The following is a 26778-nucleotide window of genomic DNA, read 5'->3' as shown; positions in this document are numbered from 1 at the left end:
TTTAATTTGTTGTTTTTGTTCTCTTGCAATTGTTAGTTTTAGATTCTACTATTTCTTGTTAATTTTGTATGTTTTTATTTTATGCCTTCCAAGTGTTTGATAAAATGCCTGGTTAGATTTTAAAATAGATTTTTGTGTTCTTGACTTGGATTGAGTAATTTGGAGAATCTTGAATTGTCAAAGTCTCTTGTTGATTGATGATTGAAAGTTGCTATCTTGAGCTTCACTAAATCTAGTCTTTGACTAGGACTTGTGAACTTAAGTTGATTTTGCTCACTTGACTTTCCTTCAATTGTTAGAGGTTAACTAAGTGAGAGCAAAAGACAATTACCATCACAATTGATGATGATAATGAGGATATGAATTCCAATTCTCAACCCTTGCTAGGACTTTTCTTAGTTGTTAGTTTATTTTCTTGTTATTTACATTTCTTGTTCATCATTCAAAAACACCAAAAAATACTTTTTCATAACTAATAATAAGTACACTTCCCTGTAATTCCTTTGAGAGATGACACGGGATTTAAATACTTTGGTTTTTATTGGGTTTTCTTAAGTGACAAACAAATAAAACGTTGACCGAGGATAATTGGTTGGTTTGGAACTATACTTGCAATGTGTACCGACATTTATCCTCGGTCAAGTTTTTGGCACCGTTGCCGGGGAATTACAAATGTGTGCCTTATTATTGGTTATTGTATATATTATGAATATGTTTGCCTTTTGCTTCTTTGTTAGTTGTTGTTAGTTTTAGGAGTTTGTTGTCATTATTTCTTATTAGTTTTTTATTTTATTTTGTTTTTTCACTATGAATTCTCATCACTTTGGCTATGAGTTTGGTTCTAACTATGTTTTAGAAAATGGGAATTATAACGAGAACATGTATCAAGGATGGAACAATCAAAGGTGGGAGGAGCCTCAAGTATATAATCAATATTCATGGCAACAACCTCCATAAATGTACTATGAGTAGGAGCCATTCCAAGATGCATTCCAATCCAATGGTTATGGTGGATCTGCTTACGATTATCAATAACCAACACCATATACCTATAAGCCTTATCTTCAACATAGCCCTCAACCACCATACTCACAAGCCTCATACCATCAAACACCTCCATATGACCTTAACCCCTATCCAACATACCAACCGCCAAATGAACCATACATAGAACCATCCCAATTCCAACACAATTACTCCCAAGGACCACCACCTCAGTATACACCATCTCCATATCCTTATCAAGATGAACCACCTTCCTATTATGAGCCCCTTCTCCCAACCAATGAACCCTCCTATCCACCCCAAGCCCCAATAGATGATTCTCTCACTTTACTACTTCATGAGCATCGTGAAACTCAAAGGAGGACACTAGAATTCGCGGCTGCTTTGACCGAGGTAGTAAATATTCTAGCTTCACAACGCTTGGCCACTCAAAGCACTCCCATGGCCACATGTGGAGAATCAACTGAGGAGCGTACCATAAAGGAGAGATTAGGAACTCTGATGGAGAATGAGAAGTTGGACTTTGTACTAGAGCAAGTGGAGAAGGCTGAAATTATCGAAGAAGAGGAAGTGGTTGAAGACTTAGGAGATGCAGAACCTCCATGGGAATCTCAAGTCATAGAGCCTCCTTCCAAAAAGTTTGAATTTGATGTTGAGGAGGGTGCACAACTTCCAAAGCATGTCATGAGTGAAGAACTGAAAAACATGGATTCAATCATTGAAGGATTTTTATCCACAATTGAATCCTCTCCCATTGGACATGAAATAAAGGCCAAAGAAGAAGATACACAACCTCCCATACCCTTGGTAAGCAATGAAAAAGAAATTGAATTAGAAGAAAGCTACCAAGAGAAAAAGGTTGAAGTTGACGAAGCTTGCCAAGAGGTGAAAGTAGTCAAGGAAGACCACAAGGGAGTGAGGCATACATTGTCAAAGCCGTTGGAAACAACCCTTCCTAAGTCACCATCCAACACAATATTCAAGTGGGTAAAATTCTTATCCCTAAGCTTTACTTTTTCGCTAGAATATGGTTTGCTTGAGACGGATGATCAACTTAGGGCTCTTTATGGAATTAAGAGCAAGAGAGAAATGGTTAGTGGTTGGAAATACAAGCCTAGGTTCGTTATGGTTGAGAGGTCAAATTTGAATTACAAAGGTTGGAGGCATGCTACATTGAACGGGTCTAGGAAGATAGTTTGGTACCTAAAGGAGAATTCTAAGGTTATGCCATCCGATTAGAACAATAATTATCAACTCGAAAATGGGTGTAGAAACAAAGTTTGGGATCCTGACATACATGAGGATCAATTTTGGGAGCCCTTAGCTTGTGTGAAACTCCATCAAAACTTGGACCTATTAATTTTGAATTTTAGAGCTTATTGGAAGTCCAAGCATTGGTGGGGGTTCAAGGATGAGTACAAGTACAAGCCACTATGACAAGGAACTTCCCAACTGTCCAACTTAAAGACAATAAATAAAAGTACTAGGTGGGAGACACCCACCATGGTAACATCCTTTCATTTTTTTCTTTTGTTTATATTGCTAATAAGTTGAATTTTCATTTTGAGTTAAGTTTATTTAGTTTAAGTTGTGATTTAGCTTGTTTAATAATATTTGACATTGTTTTGGTAGCTTGTTAATTTCTCATTAAACTTTTGAGAAAAAAAAAGCATCCGACGCGTGCGCATGAGCGACGCGTACGCGTCGTTGGGATGATGTTGCTGCATCGTACAAAAGCCAGAGAGTTGTGATGGAACCATGCAAGTGTTGTGCAAGGAGCACAAGAAGTCTCCACGTATACATGTGACTGACGCGTACGCGTCACCTTCTCTTTTCTGCATCTCATACGTACGCGTGACTGACGCGTAAGCGTCGCCTCCTCCTTCTGCTTTCCACGCGTGTACGTGGACAACGCATCCGTGTCGCTTCTCTTATCCCATTTCTTTCTTCTTAATTCTCTCCTTCTTCTTTCTTTCTACCCTTCTTCTTCTTCATTCCTTTAACTTTTCATCTTTATTCTCTTTCATTTTCTTTTATCTATTGCATTTGCATACTTTCATTCATTGCATTTTAACTTTGTGCTTGTTCTTATTTTCTTTTCTAAGTTTGCTATTTTTCATTGGTGTTGACTTTTCTTACTCAACTGTTGACTATTTCTTGCATTATTTTGGTGCTTCATGACTTGTTTCATGTTGAATGGGTGATGAAATTTTTAGGTCAATGCTTAATCTCTATTGATACTTGCGCTCTTTATGCATTGATATGAAATCACATTGTTTTTCATGACCCACTTTTTCTTACTTATTGTTGCAATTCTTGCACCGTTGATATGCCATTCGCTAATATTATTTTTTCACTTACATGTTGAAGCTACCATGTAGTTGAAAATTCTACTCTTATTTGGCATTAGCTCCATCTATATTTTATTTGCTTTCATATCTTTATTTTTGGGCTTAATCCTCTTCCTTTTTCTCTCCTTTCAGGCTGCCAGCAAGAGGGCAAAGGAAAAACTTCTACATGAGGTGACAAACAAGTTCCTCTGCACAATCTTTTGAAAGACCTCATCAGTTGTAACAACCCTAATCCACTTTGTTCATCTTTGAATGCACTGAGGACGGTGCAATCTTTAAGTGTGGGGAGGTCGAGGACCGACTTCCATGGGTAACTACTTCCTTTTCTAACACCAATTCTTAATCTTCTTTGTTAGCTAGTTGTTGCATTGCATGATAGACTGCATTATAGTTAGAGTTTGTGTATACTTTACTACTTCCTTTTTGTTAGGACTACTTGGTTGAAGTGATGATTTTTTTCTAAGAAACTCTTTTAGTACATCTCACTAATGTGAATTAACATTTTTGAACTTGCTTGAAGAAATTTATTTTGGAACATGGTTTTAGAGCTAAAACACACAAGCCTAGTGAGATTTTGAGCCTATTGATTGGTTGCATCTTATCAACCAATATTTTGTTTTGGTGTGTGTTGTTCTCTCTAAAATTGTGATCTTTGGCTTGCTTGATTCTATATTTCCATTGTTTGATGTATGCATGTACTTATGTGATTGAGGCCTTTGTTTCACTAAGCTCACACACCCAAATGACCTTACTTTTTCATCATCCTTTGCAAACCAATGTTGAGCCTATTTTATCCCATTTATTTTTTATTTTAACACATCACTAAATTTAAGCGAAAAATAATGAATGCCCTTAATTTGAATCCTTAGTTAGCTTAGACTAGTGAGAGTGTGCATGATTTAAGTGTGGAGAAATTGGGTTTGGGAACATTTGGTTTGGGAATTGGGTATTGTATATTTTTGTGAAATGTGAAAAAGATAGTTGAGCATATATTCATGCATTCAATACCTTAATCATATGCATTGATCTCTCGCATATATGTTATCCACCACATATATAAAAAGAATAAAAAAGGAAAAAAATAAAAGAAAAAGAAAAAAAACAATAAAAGGGGACAAAATGCCCCAAAGTAAATAGTAGTAGCAATGCATATGTATTGTACTCAAATTTGGGATGCATGAATTTGTGGAAAGATAGTCAATGGGTAATTAGGTTTTGCATTGTAATTACATGGAGTGTCTTAGGTTAGATGGGAAGTTTAGGTTAATCAAGGATTCAGATTTTAGTCCACTTAACCAAATACATTCCTACCTTGACCCTAACCATATTACAACCCTTGAAAAAACCTCTTGATATGTGTATTCATGCATTAAATTTATGTTGATTGGTAGAGCCTACCTCAATCAGAATTGTGCTCACACTGGCTTTGTCCAAAAGCTGGAAAATTAGGCAACTTGATGTAAATAATGCCTTTCTACATGGTGACTTGGCCGAGGATGTCTACATGAAACAGCCAAATGGTTATGAAGTTGGTGATGGCAGCTTAGTATGCAAGCTCATAAAGGCTCTCTATGGCTTAAAACAGGCACCAAGGGTCTGGTATCACAAGCTGTCCACAACCTTGCAACACTTAGGTTTAATGCCACAAAATCTGATGTGTCTATCTTCATTAGATTTAGGCATAACTCAGTGGTGATTGTGTTGGTATATGTAGATGATATACTCATCACAGGGACTCTGATGAAGTAGTTTCTCAGGTAATTCAGCAGTTGAACAATCGGTTTGCACTAAAAGACATGGGTGAACTACATTATTTTCTTGGTGTTCAAGTCATCACTAAAACTACTGGGGGTGGTCTAATACTCTCACAAGATAAGTACGTCAAAGACCTACTCAAGAAGGCTGATATGAAAAATTGCAAACCATGTCAGACTCCTTTGCCTTCTTCAGTAAAGTTCTCTACATTTGGTGGTTCAGTGTTCAAAAACCCAAAGCTATATAGGTCAGTGGTGGGTAGCCTGCAGTACCTAACCATCACTCGACCAGAATAATCCTATAGTGTTGGCAAAGTACCTCAGTTCATGCAAACACCTTTAGATGAGCATTGGAAGCTAGTAAAAAGGATGCTTAGATATGTAAGTGGTACAGCAAGTTTTGGGTTACACTTGCATAAAACTACCATCCACAATATTAAAGCCTATAGTGACTCTGATTGGGGAGGAGATTCGGATGACAGAAAATTCACTGGAGGCTTCTGTATTTTTCTTGGAGAAAATTTAGTTTCCTAGAGTTCAAAGAAGCAAGGTGCTATTGCCAGATCTAGCACTGAAGCTGAAGATAGAGCTATGGCTGATCTTGTGGCTGAATTAATCTGGATCAAGAATCTCATGATTGAACTTCTACCAAACTCCCAACACCCCTTTTAATGTTCTGTGATAATCTAAGTGCTGTATTGCTTGCTGCCAACCCAATTCTGCACTCAAAGTTTAAGCACTTTGAAACTAATTTGCACTTTGTTCGAGACTATGTGTCCAAACAGGTGGTCCAAGTTAGTCATGTCCCTAGTACAGTACAACTAGCTGATGTGTTGACAAAGCCCTTGCCAAGTGCTGCGTTTCTAGAATTCAAGTCTAAGCTAATGGTGGAAGACTTGAAGAAGCTCAATGTTACTAAACTCAATCAAGAAGAGTCAAGGGAGAAAGCAGTCAGAGAGCATCCTGAAAACTCAAAAAGGAATGATGAAGCAACAACAGAGAGACCAATTAGTAGGGGTCATGATGGAGTTGTTCAGTTAACAAGTCTGAAGCAACAACAGAAAGACCAATCAGCAGGGGTCATGATAGAGTTGAGTTAGTCAAGTGAAGTTAGCTAGTGCTGTTAGTAAACACAGTTAGTTAGGCATTACCGTTAGAGTTAGTTTTTGTAATTGCAGCACGTGTTAGAAGTTAGTTATGATAGCTAGATTTACCCTTTGTATATATAGTTAAGTCCCAAGCCAAAAACTCATGCTTGGTGATTTACTGTTCACAAAATCCAAATCAATACAGCTTTAGTTTTCTCTCTTTCTCTCTGCTTTCTCTGATTCTACACTCTCAGTCTTCCTTTCCTTTTTCCTCTTCTTCTTGATTGAGTCTGGTACCATTACAATTATTAAAACAACACATGTTTTAAATACTTTATATATTTAAAAAAGACATTAAAAATAATTAAAAAATTAATTTATATTTTTATATCAATAAAATACTAAAATATCATTAAAATTAATCTAAAAATACTTTATATTTTATATATATGTCACGTACCCGTGTCTTATAAGAATGTTAAATTCGTGTGTCAGCATATTTCATGTGGTGTTTGTCCGGTGTTCGTGTCTGTAGAACCAATATATATATATATATATATATATAGATGATGATGATGATGTTTGCCAATAGAATACCTTAGGGTCCTGAGCAACAACTAGAGCTGCTCGATCACAAGTCAACTCAGCAGCTCGTATCCACCGGAATAACTGTTCCTCCATAGTCCGAGCTATCATACCTCCAATGCCTACAACAAAGGACGAGCTTGAAAGTAGGCATCATATTCAATGTTTCATGATTGTTAACTTATTACTCAATTGGAAAAAAGAATGTCACATGGACTTTTTACCCTACTTCATTTAGGACGCGTTGGACTACTCGTGTCTCCCCAACTTTTATCATCTGACACAGTTAACTACTTGACCGGAAGATATAAAATAATTTGGGATTAGAAACTAGAAAAATGTTGGGCGTACTCCAAATTCTCCAATGAGTTCAAATTCTACTAATATTTATGACAAATCAGTGTATAAACAATATAAATAATATATAATACATGTGTTTGTGCTTGTGTATCACAATTTATCAAAAACTGAAACAAGACACTGTTTCACATACCAGGTACAATATAAGCTCCGAGGGTTAGAATACTTGCAGCCACACTCCATGATCACATTTTAGGTGACCCAACTCATGAGCCAAAACAGCCTGTTGAAATAAGCTGATGGCGAGTTAATAGCATTTTTTGAACCACAACATCGGAAAAGATTGAAAAGCATAATTTTAACATTTTTGATCAAGCATAATGGAAAAGAAGAAATATATTATCATGTAAAACACAAACCCTTGAAGTATAACTTCCTACTACATCCCGTTACTACTCATAAGTCATAGCCCACACAGATTAAGGAGAAGAATTTCACGGATGCTACACTAGTTAATAAAATTGGCAAAATAGCTTTTACAATAGAAGATGCATGCAAAGATAATTTAGGTGAGTTTGACTGGCTAATGCTGGTGCAAAGGTTGAGTAGGACTTCAATGTTCTAAACCTTTCTTTAACAAGCTTTTGCAATTTCCATCATTCTATGTTACTACATGTCATTTCTAATTTTCAGGTTTGCCTGCTTAGTTCATGTGATGTATAGTTCAGCAGGTACTTAGAGGTTAAATCTGTCTCCCCTTTTTCCAAGTTATTTCTCTTATGTCCTGTTCTAGAAAAAGTCCTCTTTAGTTCCTAGACATTAATGTTGCAATATGAGTCCAGGTGACAACTTTGTAATTGATGTAATGAATAGTTCATTGAAGAGCTTGGGAGGTGAACTATGGGAGAAACTGTGGTGGATTGAAATGTCAAAGCATCTTGCTTTTCTACTTTTCATGATCGATATGAAAATCAATTAACTTTACTTTGTAACTAGCATATTTATTTATTCATTTTCAATGAATATAAATGTAAAAAAAAAAAAGATGTGAAAGAAAAAAAAAAAAAAAAAAATATATATATATATATATATATATATAATATAACCTGTAACTCTGCTCTTGTCAAGAGCTCCAAAAGGCTAGTGTGAATAACAACAAATGGTCGTTTGCCACTTATAGCTAGTGTGTATGCATTCGGCACAGGACTTTGACGAACATATAGATCAGGGGAATCAACATTTAATATTTGTGCAGCTTCAACCATCAAGTGGTGAAGATCAGGAAGCTGAGATAACAAGAGATATTGTTAGTTATTCAACTTTTAATAACAACTTTGCTGGCAGCATAATTGAAATTACTTCTTGACCCAAGTTGCATAATAAAAAAAGAACTCCTTATAACAAGTATATTATGTCATGCAGCCATACTCTGCAAATTCATAACTATCATATGTTAAATGCAGAAACTTCATTGCTCCTATACTTAACCGGAATTATCATTCCTAAGTTGGTAATTGCAAGAGGAACTAGTTAAATTGTTTCAAGAATGGTTACACAAATGTGCTTGCATATCCATATACAAGCATAGAATTAATGGAATGAACACTGGCTCTTCAATTTTGAGGAAGAAAAGTAATGGAGTTCATGCAAAAGAATTCACCGCTGTGGCAACATGCATGTGATTTTTATGTACAAGGCCATTAGCGAAGTTGTGCTGTGTGTATACATGCTTGTACATTTGCATCTTTGTTTGTTTTCCTTTTGCATAAACTAATTGTGTGTTACCACAAAACCTAGCATTTCCACTGAGATCAAGCACCGTAGAGCATGTATATTTTATCTAATATATTGCCTTCCAACCAAGTGTGTTTACTGAGTACAAGCTGAACAAAATGTTTGTTTTTCTAAGTGTTTGAGATACCTGATTTTTGGAAACAAGGACAGATGTCCCTATATTCTCTAGGAGCATGACCTGCTCTGCGACGCTTCCTGCAATTCATTTTAGGGGAACCGTGTTATTGAACATTCTAAGATGTCATTGAATATAAGGAACTTGCGTGAAACAAAAAGCAATGTCTTTTGAGAGCATCATATACAGATGGCCATTAGGATCTGAAAAGCATGTATAAATTCATAATTCGTACAGCAAAAAGTGGTTGGCTTTGGTGCCAGGTGAGCCCAGTAAATTCATCATTGATCAAATCAACAACAACATAACTATGCCTTTCACATGCAATCATGCACACATGGGGAGTCCTTGCTGTTAGAGATAAACAAAACTAGTATTGTATTCCATCTAAGAAGCAACTCAAGCCTAGATCACCCAATGTTAATGGTTCTGCAAAAAGAGAAAATTTTTGGTGGGTATCCGTGCATGGAAATATTGAGAATGACGTTTTCTACCAAGTAGAACAGTTTAGCCAATGACAATTGCATAAGGGGAAAGATTTATAGCCTTGAATCTTGCCCTTAGGCATCATTTGGTAAAACTGTTTTGAGAGGTGCTTTGTATTTGTAAATAAAAAAAAATTACGTTCTTGTACTTGTAGTTTTAAAAAATTAAGGATGTTTCTGAGAACAAGTTGATTTGTGTTTATCAAAATAAAAATATAATATAATCTCATATTAATAAATATTCAAATTTACCTTTAGTTATATTATTAATGTGAAATTTCATTCAGGATAAAAGATTCTCCCACTATTTATGTCTATCATAATCATTTTAAATTGAGTAAAGTACCATTTGTATCCATGAAAATTGGAAACGCTGACAAATGTACCCACGAGAGAAGGAAACTACCAAATGTAACCATCAATCGTGACATTCGTGGGACGAAACTAACCAAGCTTTATTCCGGCATTGACTCCGTTAGTAACTCATCCTCCGTGGCACTTCCCGGCGTGACATGGCTTTGGGGGCTTCACAGGTGGAAATTATAAATACAATCACCTAAAAATATAATTGGATTCCAAAATTTAATTTTTTTAAAAAAAAGGGAAATTAGAATTGAACAGTTATCAGAGGTAAACCTCTTCGCGCGTTTCACAGAACAGAGGGTAGAGCCCTAAGACTAAACTGTTCATCTTCTCCACTCACAGAAAATCTCCGACCCTAACGATAATCTCCGTGGTCAAGAGAGGGTGGTTGTTGGTGTGGATCGTGTCAGCTGTTGGAGTTGCATGGTGTCATCCATAGGTAAGTACTAAGCCTCGATTTCTCTGTCGTTGTTTTCTGGATTTTTGGTGCATGGTTGTGGGTATGAGGTTTTTATTAGGGTGTCTTTGTAGTGGCTATGATCTGGTTGTGAATTGGTTTTCTTTTGTGTATACATGTATGTTTGCAGATGGCAACTATCCACATTACACTAGTCATTAGTCACGGAGGAAAATTTGAAAAGGGTGATGATGGGAAACTGGCATATGTTGGTGGAGAGAAAACAGAGATTGAAAGAGTGAATGTGGACACGCTTAATAAGTTCTTCATGAATGACTTAGTAAAGGACACAGGGTACAATGATGTGAGTGAGCTTTATTGGCTTGAACCTGGGAAGGAGTCGGATGGTGGGTTGAGATTGCTTAGACTAGACATGGATGTGGTGAGTATGTATGAAGCAGCCATTGCCAATGGGAGGAGAGTTGAAGTGTTCACCGAGCATCCAGTTGACGTTCCTGAGATCGTAGAAGAGAACAATGAACCAGAACCAGAGCTTGAGATATTAAATGTTAGTAGGACCCCAGTGAAGCACAGAACCAAATTGTGTGTTAGGAGACCCCAAACCCCAAAGAAGAAGAGAAAGAGAGTGGTGAAATTGAGTGAGACTGTAGGAGGTATGCTTGGACCGGATGCCCAAACAGAGGATGCTGAGGGAGAGAAAGAAGTCCATCATACCCCAAGAAACACAGCACAACCAGAATTCAGCAATGATCAACCAAATATACCCACCCATTCACTAAAGGTAACCTTCGATGAGGCACCAAGGATCATTCAGCTACCAAATCCACCCACTAAACCCAACTTACCGCAATATCAACCTCTAGAGAAGACTCTTCCACAACCTGAACAACCAAATGTGTCAGCTGCAAGTGAGGAAACTGGAAACCAAATTCCAGTGTCTACGGAGTCAGTGGCTCCCACTATGGATAAAGGGTCTGCCGAATTTGTCGAGATTTTCACACAATACATCCCACAGCCTTGTCAAGAACCCGGTACTGGTAGTCAACCCAGTAGTTCACAGCCGGAACCAGATTTAAATCCAGATGTGGTTGGGGGTAGTCAACAGAAGTCCAAGCGACGATCAACAGTCAGACCTCCACCTTCAGGGCAAACATTCATACCCAACCAGGATCCAAACAAGCATCCTTCATTCTATATACCTGTGGATGGTGAAAATATGTCAGAACCAAGTGCAGGGATGCATTGTTACGAGTCGGAGGAGCTTGATTCTGTTGCAAGTGATGATGAAGACAGTGAGCAGGTAGCATTTCCTCAAGCAAATCCAGATGCTCCAGTGAGGGAAGTAAGGTTGGAGGTTGGCATGGAGTTTGAAAATCTGGACCATTTCAAGAAGGCAGTTAGGAAATTCAACATCAATTTAGGGAGAAGCATATTCTTTCCAAGGGTTGATTCAACTAGGTGCAAGGCCATATGTTATGATGAGAGTTGTATGTGGCAGATATACTGTGTAAAACGGTCATTTCCATTAAGCTTTCAGGTGAAAACGTTTGTGAATGAACATACCTGCAGCAGGGTTAACAAGAATAAATCTGCAGATGGTAAATGGGTTGTTGAGGAGCTTGAGGACAAGATCCGTGATCATCCAGACTTAACTCAAAGGCAGGCACAAGATTTTTTCAAAAAGGAGTATGACGTCATTGTGAATGAGAGGAAGATATACAGGGCTATGGTGAAGGTGAAACAACTAATATAAGGGAGTGAAATAGCTCAGTATGCTGTTCTTAGGGACTATGCTAATGAAATTATGAGGACCAACCCTGGCTCCACTGTGAGGATTAGTACTGATTATGTTGAAGGGACTAGGCATAAATTCAAAAGGATATATATATGCTTGGAAGGGTGTAAGAAGGGTTTTTCGGTTGGCTGCAGGCCTTTTATAGGGTTAGATGGAACTTTTTTAAAGGGTTACTACCCTGGACAGTTGTTGACTGCAATCGGCCATGATGCCAATAACCACATCTATCCGATATCGTACGCTGTTGTGGAGTGTGAATGCAAGGATAGCTGGAAATAGTTTCTGAAAATCCTCCAAGAAGACATAGGTGACGCTGCAATCAATGGTGTCAACTTTATGTCAGACATGCAGAAGGTAATATCTAAATTCCTATCCCATGTGTATGTCTTCATTGTAATTTTAGTTTGTTATAATGTATCTGCTTGCCTGCTGCTGTCATAGTTATTGTCCATCATATAATATAATGAGTTGGTCGCTTTACTTATGTCTACCAGGGCCTCATCCCAGCTATGCGTGAAGTGAATCCAGGAGAACATCATAGATTTTGTGCTATGCACATATGGCAGAACTTCAGAAAGCAGTGGGGTGACACAGAATTGAAAATGGCAATGTGGAGATGTGCCAAGGCCACAACCCCTCAAGAGTTCAATGCTGTCCTGGATAGAATCAAAAGGGTTAATCCCCATGCTTGGGTGTATCTGAATAGGATCCCTACAAGTCAATGGAGTAGGAGTGGTTTTAGTGAGTACCCAAAATCTGACAATTACACAAACAACAACTGCGAATCATTCAATTCTAGGATCAAGAAAATGAGAGGGAAGCCTATAATAACTATGTTGGAAGAGGTACGGTGTTATATGATGAGTATAATTGCAAGAAACAAGAAGGCGTTGGTGGGTTATAACGGAGTTATCACTCCTGTGCAACAGAGTAGGCTTGAAAAAGAGAAAAAGGAGAGCAACAAGTGGCGGCCATTTCCCACCGGAGATGATCCTGGCAATGTGTATGAAGTACATTGCTTGCCTCATAAGGTTATGGTGGATATAGGAAAGAGGACTTGTTCATGTAGGTTTTGGCAACTGACTGGCTTGCCGTGCAAGCATGCATGTGCTGCACTGGCATATCAGAATAGGAAGCCAGAGGAACATGCACATAACTGGCTTTCCATGGGGGCATATAATAGCACATATCAATACATTATCCAGCTTGTCCCTAGTCAAGAATACTGGCAGCATGTTGATCTACCTCCTATATTACCCCCAGTATACAAGAAGCAGATTGGGAGGCTAAAGTTGAAGAGAGACAAAAAGAATGACGTCCCAAAAGAACCCCACCCAGATCTTCATAGGACTCCCAGAAAGTATGGCCCCATCACCTGCAAGTATTGCCTAAAGGTAAACCATAATTCATATGCTCCCATTACTTGTGCTTTCAATGTCCACAACCTGAAAGTTCATGTTACATGTATTGCAGACTGGACACAACAGTCGTAACTATTCCAAGAAGAAGGAAGCCATGGCTGGGAGTGCTGGGGGACAAAGTACAAATCCACACCCACCTGCTGAGGATGATGGGGATGAGGCTGCTAGACAAGAGGAGATGTTCTGGGAAGAGAATCTAGAAGCAGTTGAAGCAGCAGCATTTCAGCCACCAAATGTAAGTCTAATGCTGTATTTTACAACTTCATTCTAAAAGTTCTTAATGAAATCAATCATATGTTTCTACTGTTGTAGGAGACAAACTCAGTTCCTCAACCCATTCCTAATCCAGTGAGGTCTCCTTCAACTAGGCCAACAACTACAAAAAAGCCACCAAGGAAGAAGAAGAATCTGCGAAGACCACCACCAACTACTCACCAACCACACTCTGCTCCAACAACACTAGCTACTACTACTCCATCACCCACGGCCTCTGATGTCCCACCCGTTGTGACAACTCAAACCATGCAAGCTGCCTCCCAGGGGACTACTTCCAGATTCATGGAATTCATGCCTACTCCCACAGGGAGAGGATCAAGCTCAACTCCGTGGCCTCAGCCTGCCTTCCGTCATCCACCAAAAAAGAGGTCAACAACTGCACACTTGAAGGAAGGATCAAGCGGCAGCAGCAACTCCACTCCAATTCCTTGAAGCAATAGTGTTTATATTATGTTTTTTTTCTTGGTACTGTGCCATGGCAGTTTAGATTACAATTGTTGGATATGTCACATACTATACCTACAATTGCTTATGTTTTGGTATTCGGTGTTTGTGCATGGTCATTGTTGAAAACTCATACCTATAACTAGTATAACTTGAACACTTCAGTTGCTAAATTTCTACGTACTTATGAGCTTATTTTGCATGTCTTTCATGTTATTTTGGAGCAGAAAGTAAAAAATGACTTGAAATTAGTATTAGTAATAGATAACTTTTGCAAATTTACAAGTCTTATAAGACTCTTTTTGACATTTTCTGTCTTCCACATGTCTACAAATGACAGATACATAATCGAACATGGGTATTTTTGTCAACCCTAACACTGCAAACTGCTTGGGCTCAAAATCCCTTGAGAGCCAAATACAAAGTGCAGACAACATTACATACCACCACCATTGACATAATCACAAGCCAAAACCTAACTTTACTAACTTCAACTTCACACCTCCCTAACATCATCAGCATCTTCAGTTCAATGTTAGCATCATTAGCGTCTTCCAGCATCTTTCTTTCTGACAGTGTTCTCCTCAAACCCTCCCATTGCCCTTCGATTTCGTCTACCCATGCAAAGAAGTTGCAGTCCGAGTTCTATCCATGGCAGAAAAACTAAAATCAGATACCGATTCAACTCACAGAGAACAAGATGTAAAACGGGTTACCTTCCAATTGGAACAACGTACGAACCACCTCCCAGGATTCATCGCCGTCCCTGACTGTAACAGCGTCACCCCCAACCCACAGAGACATCTCCCATTGAACTTCTTATCATGCACCCTTCCTGAATTTGAGCTTCCAGACACACTACCATTGCCATTCGAAGTTGGAGTAAACAGTCTTCGCCTCGACATCGGTATAATTTTGAAGATTTTTGTGAATCTAGGGTTAGGGTTCTTATTGGGGATGGAACAAGCTTTGAATTTGGGAAATTTTGGGGTTGAGGATACATTATAACGGTCACACAGCTCAGCAATCCACATAAGAGGCCCCCTAAGCCATGTCATGCCGGGAAGTGCCACGGAAGATGAGTTACTAACGGAGTCAACGCCGGAATAAGGCTCGGTTAGTTTCGTCCCACGAATGTCACGATTGATGGTTACATTTGGTAGTTTCCTTCTCTCGTGGGTACATTTGTTAGCGTTTCCAACTTTCATGGGTACAAATGGTACTTTACTCTTTTAAATTTTAAAACTATTTTATCAAATACAATTGTTGTTGTTTCGGGATTTTCCTTGGTAGGTATCGGAATTTTCCACGCCCCTTTCGAGACCCCAAAAATTGGATAAATTCCTTTTTCTTAGGAACATATACAAGATTCGTCACCACAATAGAGGTAACCCCGCCGTTAACTACTTCAATTTTATAGTAAAATACATGTCCTATCAAAAAAAGATAAAATTTATAACTTGCTATCTTCTTGTCTAGCGGATAAAGATTTATTTCCGTAGAAAGGATACTTTCTAAAAATAATTTTTAGTTTGGTTTACCAAAAATTGGTATTACAGGTTTTAAAAAGCTATCTGTCAAAAACCAACTTTAATAAGCTATTTGTGAAAAGAAAAATTTTACCAAAACAAGCCTAAATATAGACAATTTGAACCATTCAGGGAAGGAGTTATACGGGGGAACAAGTTTTATCCAATGGCCCAACTACATGAGGCAGAAAACTTGTGAGGGTCGTGTGATTTTGTATATACATCTTATGCCATATATCAGTTACATGAGTTGTGCCGGTGAGATGCACACGGCTAGACGGCTAGTGTTTGTCAGCTTAGTGTATGAGGTAGAAGTGAGTATATATATATACAGAGAGAGAGAAAGAGTAATCATGTAAACAAAGCATTCTAAGGGGAACACAGCTTGTAATAGAGGAATACAAAGATTCATGAAAATTCAAAAGCTTAATCAACAGAATCAATGAAATACAACACTAAACTGCATCACTTAGGATCCCAATTCACAAGGGATACTTCAATTTTAATATTATTATTACCTAGAAGTGCTTTCCCCAATTCATTTAATCCTGGAATCGCTCGGCGTGTTCCGGTGATTGAAAGCAAAACAATAAATCAGTCAGTTCGATCTGTGTACTTTTATAAATTGAACAGTCTGATTTTTGTATTTCTAATAAATCGAACGGTCTAATTTTTACTTCTCTAATTAAATAGCTCCACATTTAATAATAATACCCTAACAATCCACATTTTAAAAAAATACCATTACTACTTCAATATTAAAAATAAAAAGTTCTTTTTTATTTCCCTTTTTAAATAATATTTTGAGGTATTTTAAACGAACAATTTTAATAGGAAAAATATTAAGAAATTAATATTTTTAATATAAAATAAAAATAATAAAAAATATTGATCATCTAAAATTTCTTTTTTAATAAAGTTAGTGTTGATTTTTTTTCTTTTGTATCATCCAAAATAGAAAAATTAGATAAAAAATATTTTTAAAATTAATTATCAAATTAACTATTATATATTGTGTATATATATATATATATATATATATATATATATATATTGATTTATGTATTTTTTAATTAAATAATTAATAATTAAAATAATCAAATTTATTTGTAATAATATAAAAAATTATGAGATGCTAAATCGTATTTTTCTATGCTAACAGGGATTGATTTTTGATAGATGTAATGTTATCCTAAAAAATTCAAGTTAATTGAACTGAAATGGATTAGCGGTATATATTTGTATTTTGAATATTTTGATAATCGAGGATAAGTAGAGAAGTCCATTACAAAAAACATTGTTTAAAAAAGAATAGGAACAAACAAAAAATTAATTGAAGAGTGTTTATCATGAGATTTGAAGCAAGTGATAAGGGATTATGAAGTATTTAAACAGGATATGTTTGAACTCTTTTTACAGGGATCGAAAATCTTCTAAGTATGCCTGTGCTTACTAAATTTCTATAAAATGAAAGATCGTCCAAATTATAAATTAGGATTCAAGTATTCAACCACTTGATAATAATTTTGTACAAAATCTTTGTAAATCAATTTATTTCTTTTGTCTAATCAATTTATCAATCTATTTATAACTACTCCAAGAAAGAAAACACATTAATTCAAATAATTGGCAGTTATTTTGATTTTTAAATAAAATAAATATTAATTATTTTTTATAAATAATGATCGATATATTTTTTTTCTTACTTATCTCAAACAATTAGTTTCAGTGAGTTAGTAAAAAAATAAAATAAGATTGAATTTAACAAAAATAATAAATTTTAATTTTTAATTTTTAAATTATGAATGATAATCCAAGAAAATAAAAGTAGTTAGAAAATCATATAAAATAATTATCCTAAAAGATTATTATCCTAATTAAACTAAAAAAGATAGTTCGGTCAATTAATATACAATTAAGATCCAATTACCTTCCCTCTCTTAAAGTAATGTCACTTTGTAAAAAAAAAATTAGTATCCAATTGAGATTCAGTACCAAATTTTACTAGGAACTCTTGTTTATATATACAAGTAAGCAGAAAGCAACAAGATTAATTCTCAGTTTGATTCTTATTTCTATTAGAGAAAGTTTCTTATATTTCTGATAAACGAACTTGAAGCATCAAACCAGTTCTCAATTTCATCATCATGACGTCGCCATTTGGTTTTTCCTGGGAAGTGTCATCTCCCTCATTGTTGCAAGAACAAGAGGAAGATTTGGAACTTTATCTAACTCTCATCGGAGATAAAATAGCAGATTACTTCATTCTCAAGGTACGAGTTAGGCATCAAACGTGCTGGACTACTCATCCTCAACAACCACAATCACATTATCCAGTGTTAGGAGCCACTGATACGTTTGCATGTCACAGCTCAATTCTAATGCAAGCGCAAGAATTCCTTCAAAACGGTTCATCACACATGCAATTGCATTTTCCTGATGATGTTATACCAAATGTCTTGATTCATCACATAATGCCAGATGTCATATCCTACGCGGAAGCCACAATTCAAACTCGTCCTTCCGGATTCCTCTACGAAAGACCTGATTTTCGTTTGTTCAGTTTGAATTTGGACATTATTATCCAGAATTCGTTAGAGTTTGTTGATGACTACGGCGACATTATCACCGACTTCATCATTGAAGATTCCATGGGAAATACTAATATTAAGATGGTTCCTACTTCGAAGAGTGCCATTGATTCTCTTGAGGAAGTGAAGCTTGAAAAAAATAACAATGCAACAGAGAGGTGCAGTATTTGTCTATCTGAATTTGATTACGGTGATGATGCAGAACAAGTTTTATCAATGCCTTGTAAGCATCTGTATCATCAAGAATGCATCATCCGCTGGCTCAAGACTAGTCATTTATGCCCTTTATGTCGCTATCGGATGCCAACTAATTAAATCGTCAAAAATGTAAATAAAAATTGAAATTAGTTACTTGATTCTTTTGTGTAGTTTGGTTATAGTTCATAATGTGAATAGTATTTGCATTTAATCATGAAAAAAAAAATTAGTTAGTTGATTCTGTGTAATTTGGGTGTAATTCATCATGTGAATAATATTATGCATTTTGTGTGGAGTTCTCTTTCCCAATTTTTTTCTTTTTTATATTGTTTTCTGTTTTAATTTTCTAAGCAGCTTTATTGAAAAAGAAAAACCTTATTTTTGTTTGTTAAAGAAAGAAAAGATTCGGAATTAGAATAAGAATTTCTTTTTGGACAAAATAGAATAAGAACTTTCGCTGTTCACCATAATGTGGAAAAATTCAGTTAAAATAATTTTAAAAAGAGCAATGTTAAGGGCAACAATATTTGTGATTCGTAACCATCAATTAACTATTAATGATGATTTAATAGTGTGAGATTGGTTTGAGATTTCATCCAATAGTTTACCTTTCTCTGTTGGTTAGATACTGACCAGAATGCAATAAAATTGCTGACTCCTAAACTTTTCTTTTAAAAAATTATAAAAGCGACGAGGGAAATAGGGGACGAGGAGGTGTGGCACAAGGTGCTTTGCCAAGGGATGAGGGGCAGATGCTTCGTGTTCTGGCGGTCTGGGTGAGGGTTTTTTGCGATGTGATTTTTTTTTTAATTTTTACTTTTTGTGTGAATGCGGGAGAGGATTCTTCGTTATCTGCGTGTTTCTGGGCAGATGTTTCGTGTTCTGGCCTTGAGTTTCTTGATTTGAAATGGGTAAGACAGCACTCACAATCTTCGTTAAATTTGGATGTGACGTGTGTCTTCACAATCATCTGTTAAGTTGCCAGTTGGCACTAGATATTGGCCGAATGTAAAGTTTTGAGTTTTGACTCATAAAAAACTAACGAGTTGAAGCCAAATAACATGCATATATATGTATGAAAAGAATCAGTGGAAGTACACTTAGCTTGGTTGAATGGTTACTTCATTCTTCTGTGTCGGGAATTGAATTCCGCCTTCTGCACGAAGCACCTGATCGGTCGGGAATTGAATTCCGCAACAACCTTGCTTTGCTGCCGCCGGTGGTGGATAACTTGGGAAACTCGAGTCTCTGATCACCAACCACCTTTCTTCGAATGTTGCCGCAAAACTGCACGTCTCGCTTAAACACCGCTTTCCCCGTTCACTCTTCTCAACCATTCCACTTCCGCCGCCAACTCCTCCTAGTCTCTCTCTCCTCGCCGACCAATGCACCACAATACACCATCTAAAACAAGTCCTCGCCCAGATGATCCTCACCGCCCGCATCCGCCACGACCATTCGCCGACAGCCGCCTCCTCTCCTCCTTTGCCCTCTCCCGCTTCGCCGATCTCACCGTCGCTTCTAGAATCTTTTCCTCCCTCCCATACTCACCCAACACCTTCATGTGGAACACCCTCATCCGCGCCCACGCCTCTAGCCCCAATCCCCATCACTCTCTCTGCCTTCACGTCTCCATGAGGAAGCTGGGCGATATTCCTTAAAGCCTGCTCTAACATTCCTCCCTGCCAGCCTGTACCCAGGTTCACACACACGTGCAGAAATTCGGGATGTGCTTTGATTCCCACGTCGCCAATGGTTTGGTCAGGTGTTACTCTGTTGTGATTTTGCCCGTGCACGCCTTATGTTCGATGAAATGCCGGCCAGGAGTTTGAGTCATTGGACGACGATGGTTTGTGGGTATGCTCAGAATCAATGTTATGACGAGGCTTTGGGGCTTTTTAATGAGATGATTGGAGATGGATTGGAGCCCAATGCTGCCATGCTGGCTTCGGTGTTATCGGCTTGCGCTCGGGCGGGGTATCTTGAGCTTGGGCAGAGGATTCATGAGTTCATGAAGGTGAAGAGGTTTGAAGGAAGTGATTCTTGGGACGGCGTTGGTTTACATGTATGCGGAGAATGGGGAGATTTTTATGGCTCGGAAGTTGTTTGATGAAATACTGAGAGAAATGTTGCTACTTGGAATGTGATGATCTCTGGGTTGGCTGCTCAGGCACATGTTGAAGATGCTCTTGGTCTCTTTGAGAAGCTGAAGGAGGAGCAACTTGTCATCCCGAACAATTAACTTTCTTAGGGGGTTTGTCGGCTTGTTGCAATGCTGGCTTGATTGATGTTGGTCGTGAGATCTTTTATTCGATGAAAAATGTGTATGGGGTTGACCAGAAGATTGAACATTATGGATGCATGGTGGATCTTCTTGGGAAAGAGGGTAAGTTAGTAGAGGCAGAGGAACTGGTAAAAGGAATGCCTTGGAAGCCTGATATTGTTATTTTAGGAGCTTTGTTGGCAGCTTGCAAAAATAATAGAAATACCAAGGTTGCTAAAAGAGTCGTAAAAGAAATTCTTACTCTGGAACCTCATAATCATGGTGTTCATGTTGCGGCTCCTGTTTATTGGCTTACAAGCAAAACATTAACTAATGGAGGTTGCAGTTGTGGCCTCACATATTCAATGGTTGACACGCCACTGACAGACGACTACGGAAAAAATGGACCGTAAAGCTAGGCAGATGAGCATGTAAGGAACTGGACAGAGGCAGGGGATGCAAACCATGTGATTTGTGGTAGTTATGGCTATAGGTGCTAACTTTTCATAACAATTTAAGGGGAAAAAAAAGGAAAGAATCGCCACTGATTCTTGTAGGAAGGAGGAAATTATAATATTCAAGATTGCGCATCTGGTAACCTGCAAAGATGCAGGAAGTGATTCCTAACCGTGTAAGTTATAACCATCTGCGGTGATTTTTTAAGTGCCTGAGTTTGTTAGTGTTTTCCTTTTATACTAGTTCTATTAACTTCCTTTATGTGATAATTCTTCAGACCATTCAGCAGCCCAAAAATAAAACTAGTCTTCCGACATTGACAAGACAGATAGAAAAAGCAAAGATTCAGTTTGGAAGGGTGAGAGGTAATTAACTAATTATAACACTGTTACTTCTATGAAATTCTCAAGGGAGGTATATTACCATGCAAACACAATGACTGGAAATTAAAACATTTTTATCCAGTTCACCTAAATTAGATTTTTGTTTTTAATCCCACACATTTCATAATGTTTGTAATGATAAAATTGTTAATTAAATTAGTAGTTATTTGTTTTCAAAAATTAATGGTGTTGAAATGATAAAATTACTAATTCCAACCAATCTGCTATTGGTTGCCGGTTCTCAACAATCTTCCTTGATCAGATAGATACCCAGAAAAATAAAAAACAAAAGATAAAAAGAGTAAAGAAGCAAAGTAGAAAGATGATAAAAGCGATGACCGCTACATAATAACTCCTATAAGCAGATCTGTTCTAACACTGATGTTGCATATTAATTTCACGCAAGAAAGATGCTGAAACATGAACCGTTTCTATAGTATTCAGAAAGATATAATGCCGTTGAATACTAAGATATTGTATATAATCAACCGTCTTTGATATTGAATATTTCCCTCTCAAAATTATTACTGATGGATACTAAGATACATGATCGCTCGATTTCAGACATGATTGGCGAGTTTAAATGTTAATCTTTCTGGAACTGTAGAAGCTGCGAATGTGAGACACTGAATCAACTGGGGGGTCTGACTCATCATCAGCAGAAGGTTCATTTGCAAGGAAAGCATGAGGAGCTATTGGTTCATTTGCGAAAAATGCAGGAGATGGGGTTGGGGCTATTTCCCTGTTTGCATGCAAATCATGAGATGGGACTACAGGCTCACTTGCAAGCACAATATGAGGAGTTATAGGCTCATTTGTAGGAGCATGGGATGGGGTTGGGGTCATTGACCTGCTTTGAGGAAAATCATGAGATGGTGTTATAGGCTCTTTTGCAGGGGAAGGAGATTGTGTCGGGGTTATTGCCACAATTTCAGGCAAATCATGAGATGGTGTTATAGGTTCAGAACTTGCAGGAAAAGCTTGAGATGGAGTTGGGGCTATTGGTTTATTTTCTTGGAATGCATGAGATGGAGATATTGGCTCAGTTGCTAATTCAATGGCTGAAACACCACTCAGGGAAATGACTAGGGGCAAAAGAAAAAGCAAAGCCATGGTAGAAAAAGAAGGGGGAATACAAAGAATACAAAGCCTTGTGAATTTTTGGCTTCTTTGTGGCTGTGGCCTGTAGGATGCTCATCCCACCCTTCAAAGGAATCTATTTATAAGCTAGCTCACTACCCATGTATGCAGAATGCAGTGATGTTACATGTGACCAAAGGATTTCTTTTCTTGGGGGTGGTCATTTTCCAATTCTGCAATAGTGCGAGCTGTTTGTACATCAAACTGCTCTCTCTCTGGTTATTTCTCATTTGTTTCGTTATATACTATGACAGTAATTTTGATAATTCGATGTTGTAAAATATTTTATATATAATTTAATAGCATCTATCTTTTTCTGATTATTTCATACGGATAATATAAAAAGTTATTATTTTTATTAATATAATATTATATTATTAGATATACCTGTAAAATTATTTTATATGGATAGTACATTAAAATTAAATTCTTTTATATTACAGAATAAAAATACTATGTGTAGACTTTAAATTAATCACTAAATTAACTATTATGTATTTGTACATAAATACATGTTATTTTAGAATTTTTTTTTATTTTAAATACCGTTATATATAAAATTTAAGAGCATATCAATACTTTTATATCTTATTTATGATTTATAATTTAAGGAGAAACAAACAAAGATGAGTAAAAGGAATGTATTTATTTCTATTGGAAATAAATTAATAAACACATATAGATTAATATATTTATTTCTATTATTATATTATCTTTGTTCTCATTGAAATTTATGTTAAAAAAAATTATATGATTAAATTTAACATGAAATAATATTTATCTTATTATAAGTATCAAAAATAAAAATAAATAAATAAACAAATTCAACATTAATAAATATTGATATATAATATATTTTTTAAAACTAACCAAACTTAATTAATTACTAACCTAAAATTTAATTGTCTAAACATAAGTGAAATTATTAGTTTTTTTCAAAACTTTGTTAAGATAAAAAAGAATATTATCTACCTATTAATATTTTTTAAATTGTTAATATATCAAATTAATTTTAAAAACATATATAAAATACAATATTTAATTATTTTAAAATAAAGAGAAGAAACTTTTTAAACATATCGGATCTTGACTATATTTCGGATGTAGTGTCCCCGTCCTGCATCCTCGCATGTATTTCGGATGCACTGCTCCATATTAGAATATAAGCATATTTTAGACGCAGTGCATCCGAGATGCGCTCTTGTTCATATCTCACGTGCACGAGATATGAGTCTCAGACTTCGTATCACAAAGAAAAATCAGTACACCCGAGATATGTTTGTTTTTTAGTTTTTCTCATTGTATCCGAGATGTGAATAAAAATATATTTTGATAAATACTTACACGTTTATTTAAATCGGTAAATATTATATTTTTTTAATTTAAATAAAAGAATTCGTTATTTTACTCACTCTTAATGTATATTTTGTATGCTAATATAAATGATTATCTTGGTAATTAATTTTTTGTGTACAAATACGGTTAATTTTAGAATTTTAATAAATTTATAATTTAATATATTTGGATATAAATATAAATTATAGAATAAACATTCAAATTAGCTCCTAATGAATTTCAAATTGTACATTTTGGTATCTAATAAATTTTTATTACTCTAACATTTATCGGACAGATTGATCCTTAGGTAGTTTTTAATAAAACTTTTAATATATATATATATATATATATATATATATATATATATTAGATAAATAAATTTTAACAAAATTTATTTAAGATAATTAAATTTTAAAATTTATTATTATGAGATAAATTAGTTTTCTTTCAAATAATACTATAATAGTATGACTAATCTGTCTTACGTAAATAACTCTTAGAAACTTTTACAGTAATAAAAATTTGGTGAAAACTAAAATATTTTATCTAAAATTTTTTAAAAATAATTTGGGTACCTTTAAATTATATCAAGATATTCCTTTTATTCTTAAGTGTTTTTTTTTAATGTTCAATTAGATTAAAGAAATTATTAAATGTATTATAAAAGTAAAAGATAGGGTCTTATCGGACATAAATACAAAACTAATTATAATTTAGTGATTAAAAACTGTGTGAAGGGTTCATAATCTAAAAACAGAGGTTAGATCTCCAACAACAAGAAAAAAAATTTGATGCATAAAAAATTAGCATTTAGAGTAAAATTTTCAATTTATTTGTGACTCATACCTAAAATTTTTTATTTATACTTTTTAAAAAGTTTAAAGAATTTTTATTCTTTTTAAATTTGATTGTGAAAATTAGTATTTGGAATGTGTTAGGAGAATTTTACATTGGATTCTCATTAACTTATCCTCTCACATTCATTAAATATGATTGGAAAACAAAATTAATGTTACATTGATTTGTCAAATGGATAACTATTTATAAAAAATAAAATTTAAAAAGTGGAAATTCAATTAAGAAAAGTAATTAAAATATAAATATCCTGGCAGTGAGGGATTAGTGGTAAGCCGTTTTTCTCTTATTAGTCAATATATTCTATCACTAACTATTATTAAAAAATTTAAACATATCAAAATTTCCATGTGACACTGTAAGAGAAGATAACTGGCCACATAATTATTTTCTTTAATTTTTTACTTTAGAATTTTAGTATATCTCTAACTTAAATAAGAACATTTTTTTCTAAATTATTACTTTAGAATTTTGGTATATCTCTGCAACTAAATATATTTTAACATAAATTTCAATTAGATCATTAACGATCCACGAGAAATTAAGCATTACATTTGATATTAAATATTCTTAAAATTTTGTAATATATACCAAAATTTAAAAGTGATAAATAAATTTTTAACAAATATATATACTTTAATACTTCACCTTTATTTATAAGAAGTTTTAGAAGAAGAAGTAACTATTTAAATTGAGTTGGTCAAATAATTTATTTATTAATTTATTTAAATAAATATAAATAATTTAAATTTTTTTATATATACAGTAATTTATTAATTAATTTATTAGTCATAAAAAATTCTTAAATATAATTTAAATTCGTGCGGGATTAGTTTTTCATCCATCGGATCCTAAGAATATAAAAAAAAGGAGAGGTTACTGATCATAAAATGGCGTTTTGATTGGAATTGCACGCAGGTTTCGCATTTTTGGCAGCTGATGTCAGATCCACGATTATAATGCTTGAATGGAACCAACGATGTTTCCTTGTTTGTTGTATTTACACAATTTATGGCGGTTACGGGAGAAATGCTACTTGTCCTACTCAATTTACGCACCCATACAAGTCATAAAGTTTTGATGAGGAAAGGAATTAAGGAAAGTAGAAAACAATACAAACGCACATACAAGCCGAGGAAAGCGAGGAGAAAGAGCGAGGTCGTATATTTTTGTTTTCCCATTACCTTTGGGGAGTCACACATTATTTACTTTGCTTTCAAATTGTTTCAAGATTCAACGATAACAGATAAAAATCTATCTATTCTATTATATAAAAATTAAATTTCTGTATTTAATGATAAAATTGACATGACATACTTTTAAAAGTATTTTTTAATTTATTTTTTTAAATTCTGTATAGCAAATCAATTATAACTAATTAATGATATCAATTAATTAATTTGATTAGACATTTAAATTTCACAATTTATTATAATTTATATAAATTAATTAATTATATCAATTAATTAATTTAATTAATTATATTAATTATTTGATTTGATTTGATTTTATTGGAGTAAATATTAAATTATTTTAGGAAATAATCAATATGATAACAAAATACATGAATTAATTTTAATTATTTTTTTTTAGTGTCATCTATTTATACGAGATCATAATGTATTTTTTACTCATTCATTCTCTTTTCTCTCTTTTGTATTTAGGGTACAATTTTTATAATTTATTTCATTTTTATTTTTTTTTATCTCTATTACATTTCATTTTTTATATTTTTAAAGATTTTTGTCTATTTTAATTGCTCATTATTAGGTGCATATTTTTTTCCTTCTAACTTTTGATTTAAAAAAAGAAATGTGTCTTTTTTACAATA

The 26778-nt window shown here is 35.0% G+C and overlaps 2 protein-coding genes and 1 long non-coding RNA gene across 3 annotated transcripts; 2 read left to right on the top strand and 1 right to left on the bottom strand.

The window, feature by feature from the left end:
* Positions 1–7772: 7772 nt before the first annotated feature.
* On the bottom strand, positions 7773–17872 carry LOC112805837 (plastoglobule-localized metallopeptidase 48, chloroplastic-like). Its single transcript, XM_072198292.1, has 5 exons — positions 17851–17872; positions 16242–16280; positions 9005–9072; positions 8190–8369; positions 7773–7895 (listed from the first exon to the last, which is right to left on the bottom strand). Exons 1-5 carry the CDS (start codon positions 17870–17872, stop codon positions 7773–7775), a joined length of 432 nt encoding a protein of 143 aa, XP_072054393.1.
* Positions 17871–18629, top strand: LOC112805836 (uncharacterized). The gene has a single exon (XM_025848164.1). The coding sequence runs from the start codon at positions 17871–17873 to the stop codon at positions 18627–18629; it is 759 nt and encodes a 252-aa protein (XP_025703949.1).
* A 596-nt stretch (positions 18630–19225) lies between these two features.
* Positions 19226–22806, top strand: LOC140173503 (uncharacterized). Its single transcript, XR_011862554.1, has 3 exons — positions 19226–21406; positions 21509–21596; positions 22179–22806. It is a non-coding gene; the product is annotated as an uncharacterized lncRNA (long non-coding RNA).
* Positions 22807–26778: the final 3972 nt, after the last annotated feature.

The sequence above is a fragment of the Arachis hypogaea genome, chromosome 6 (assembly GCF_003086295.3).
Source record: "Arachis hypogaea cultivar Tifrunner chromosome 6, arahy.Tifrunner.gnm2.J5K5, whole genome shotgun sequence".
NCBI classification, from domain to species: domain Eukaryota; kingdom Viridiplantae; phylum Streptophyta; class Magnoliopsida; order Fabales; family Fabaceae; genus Arachis; species Arachis hypogaea.
Note: the sequence above shows the minus strand (reverse complement) of the source record. Positions and strands in the feature narration are given on the sequence as shown.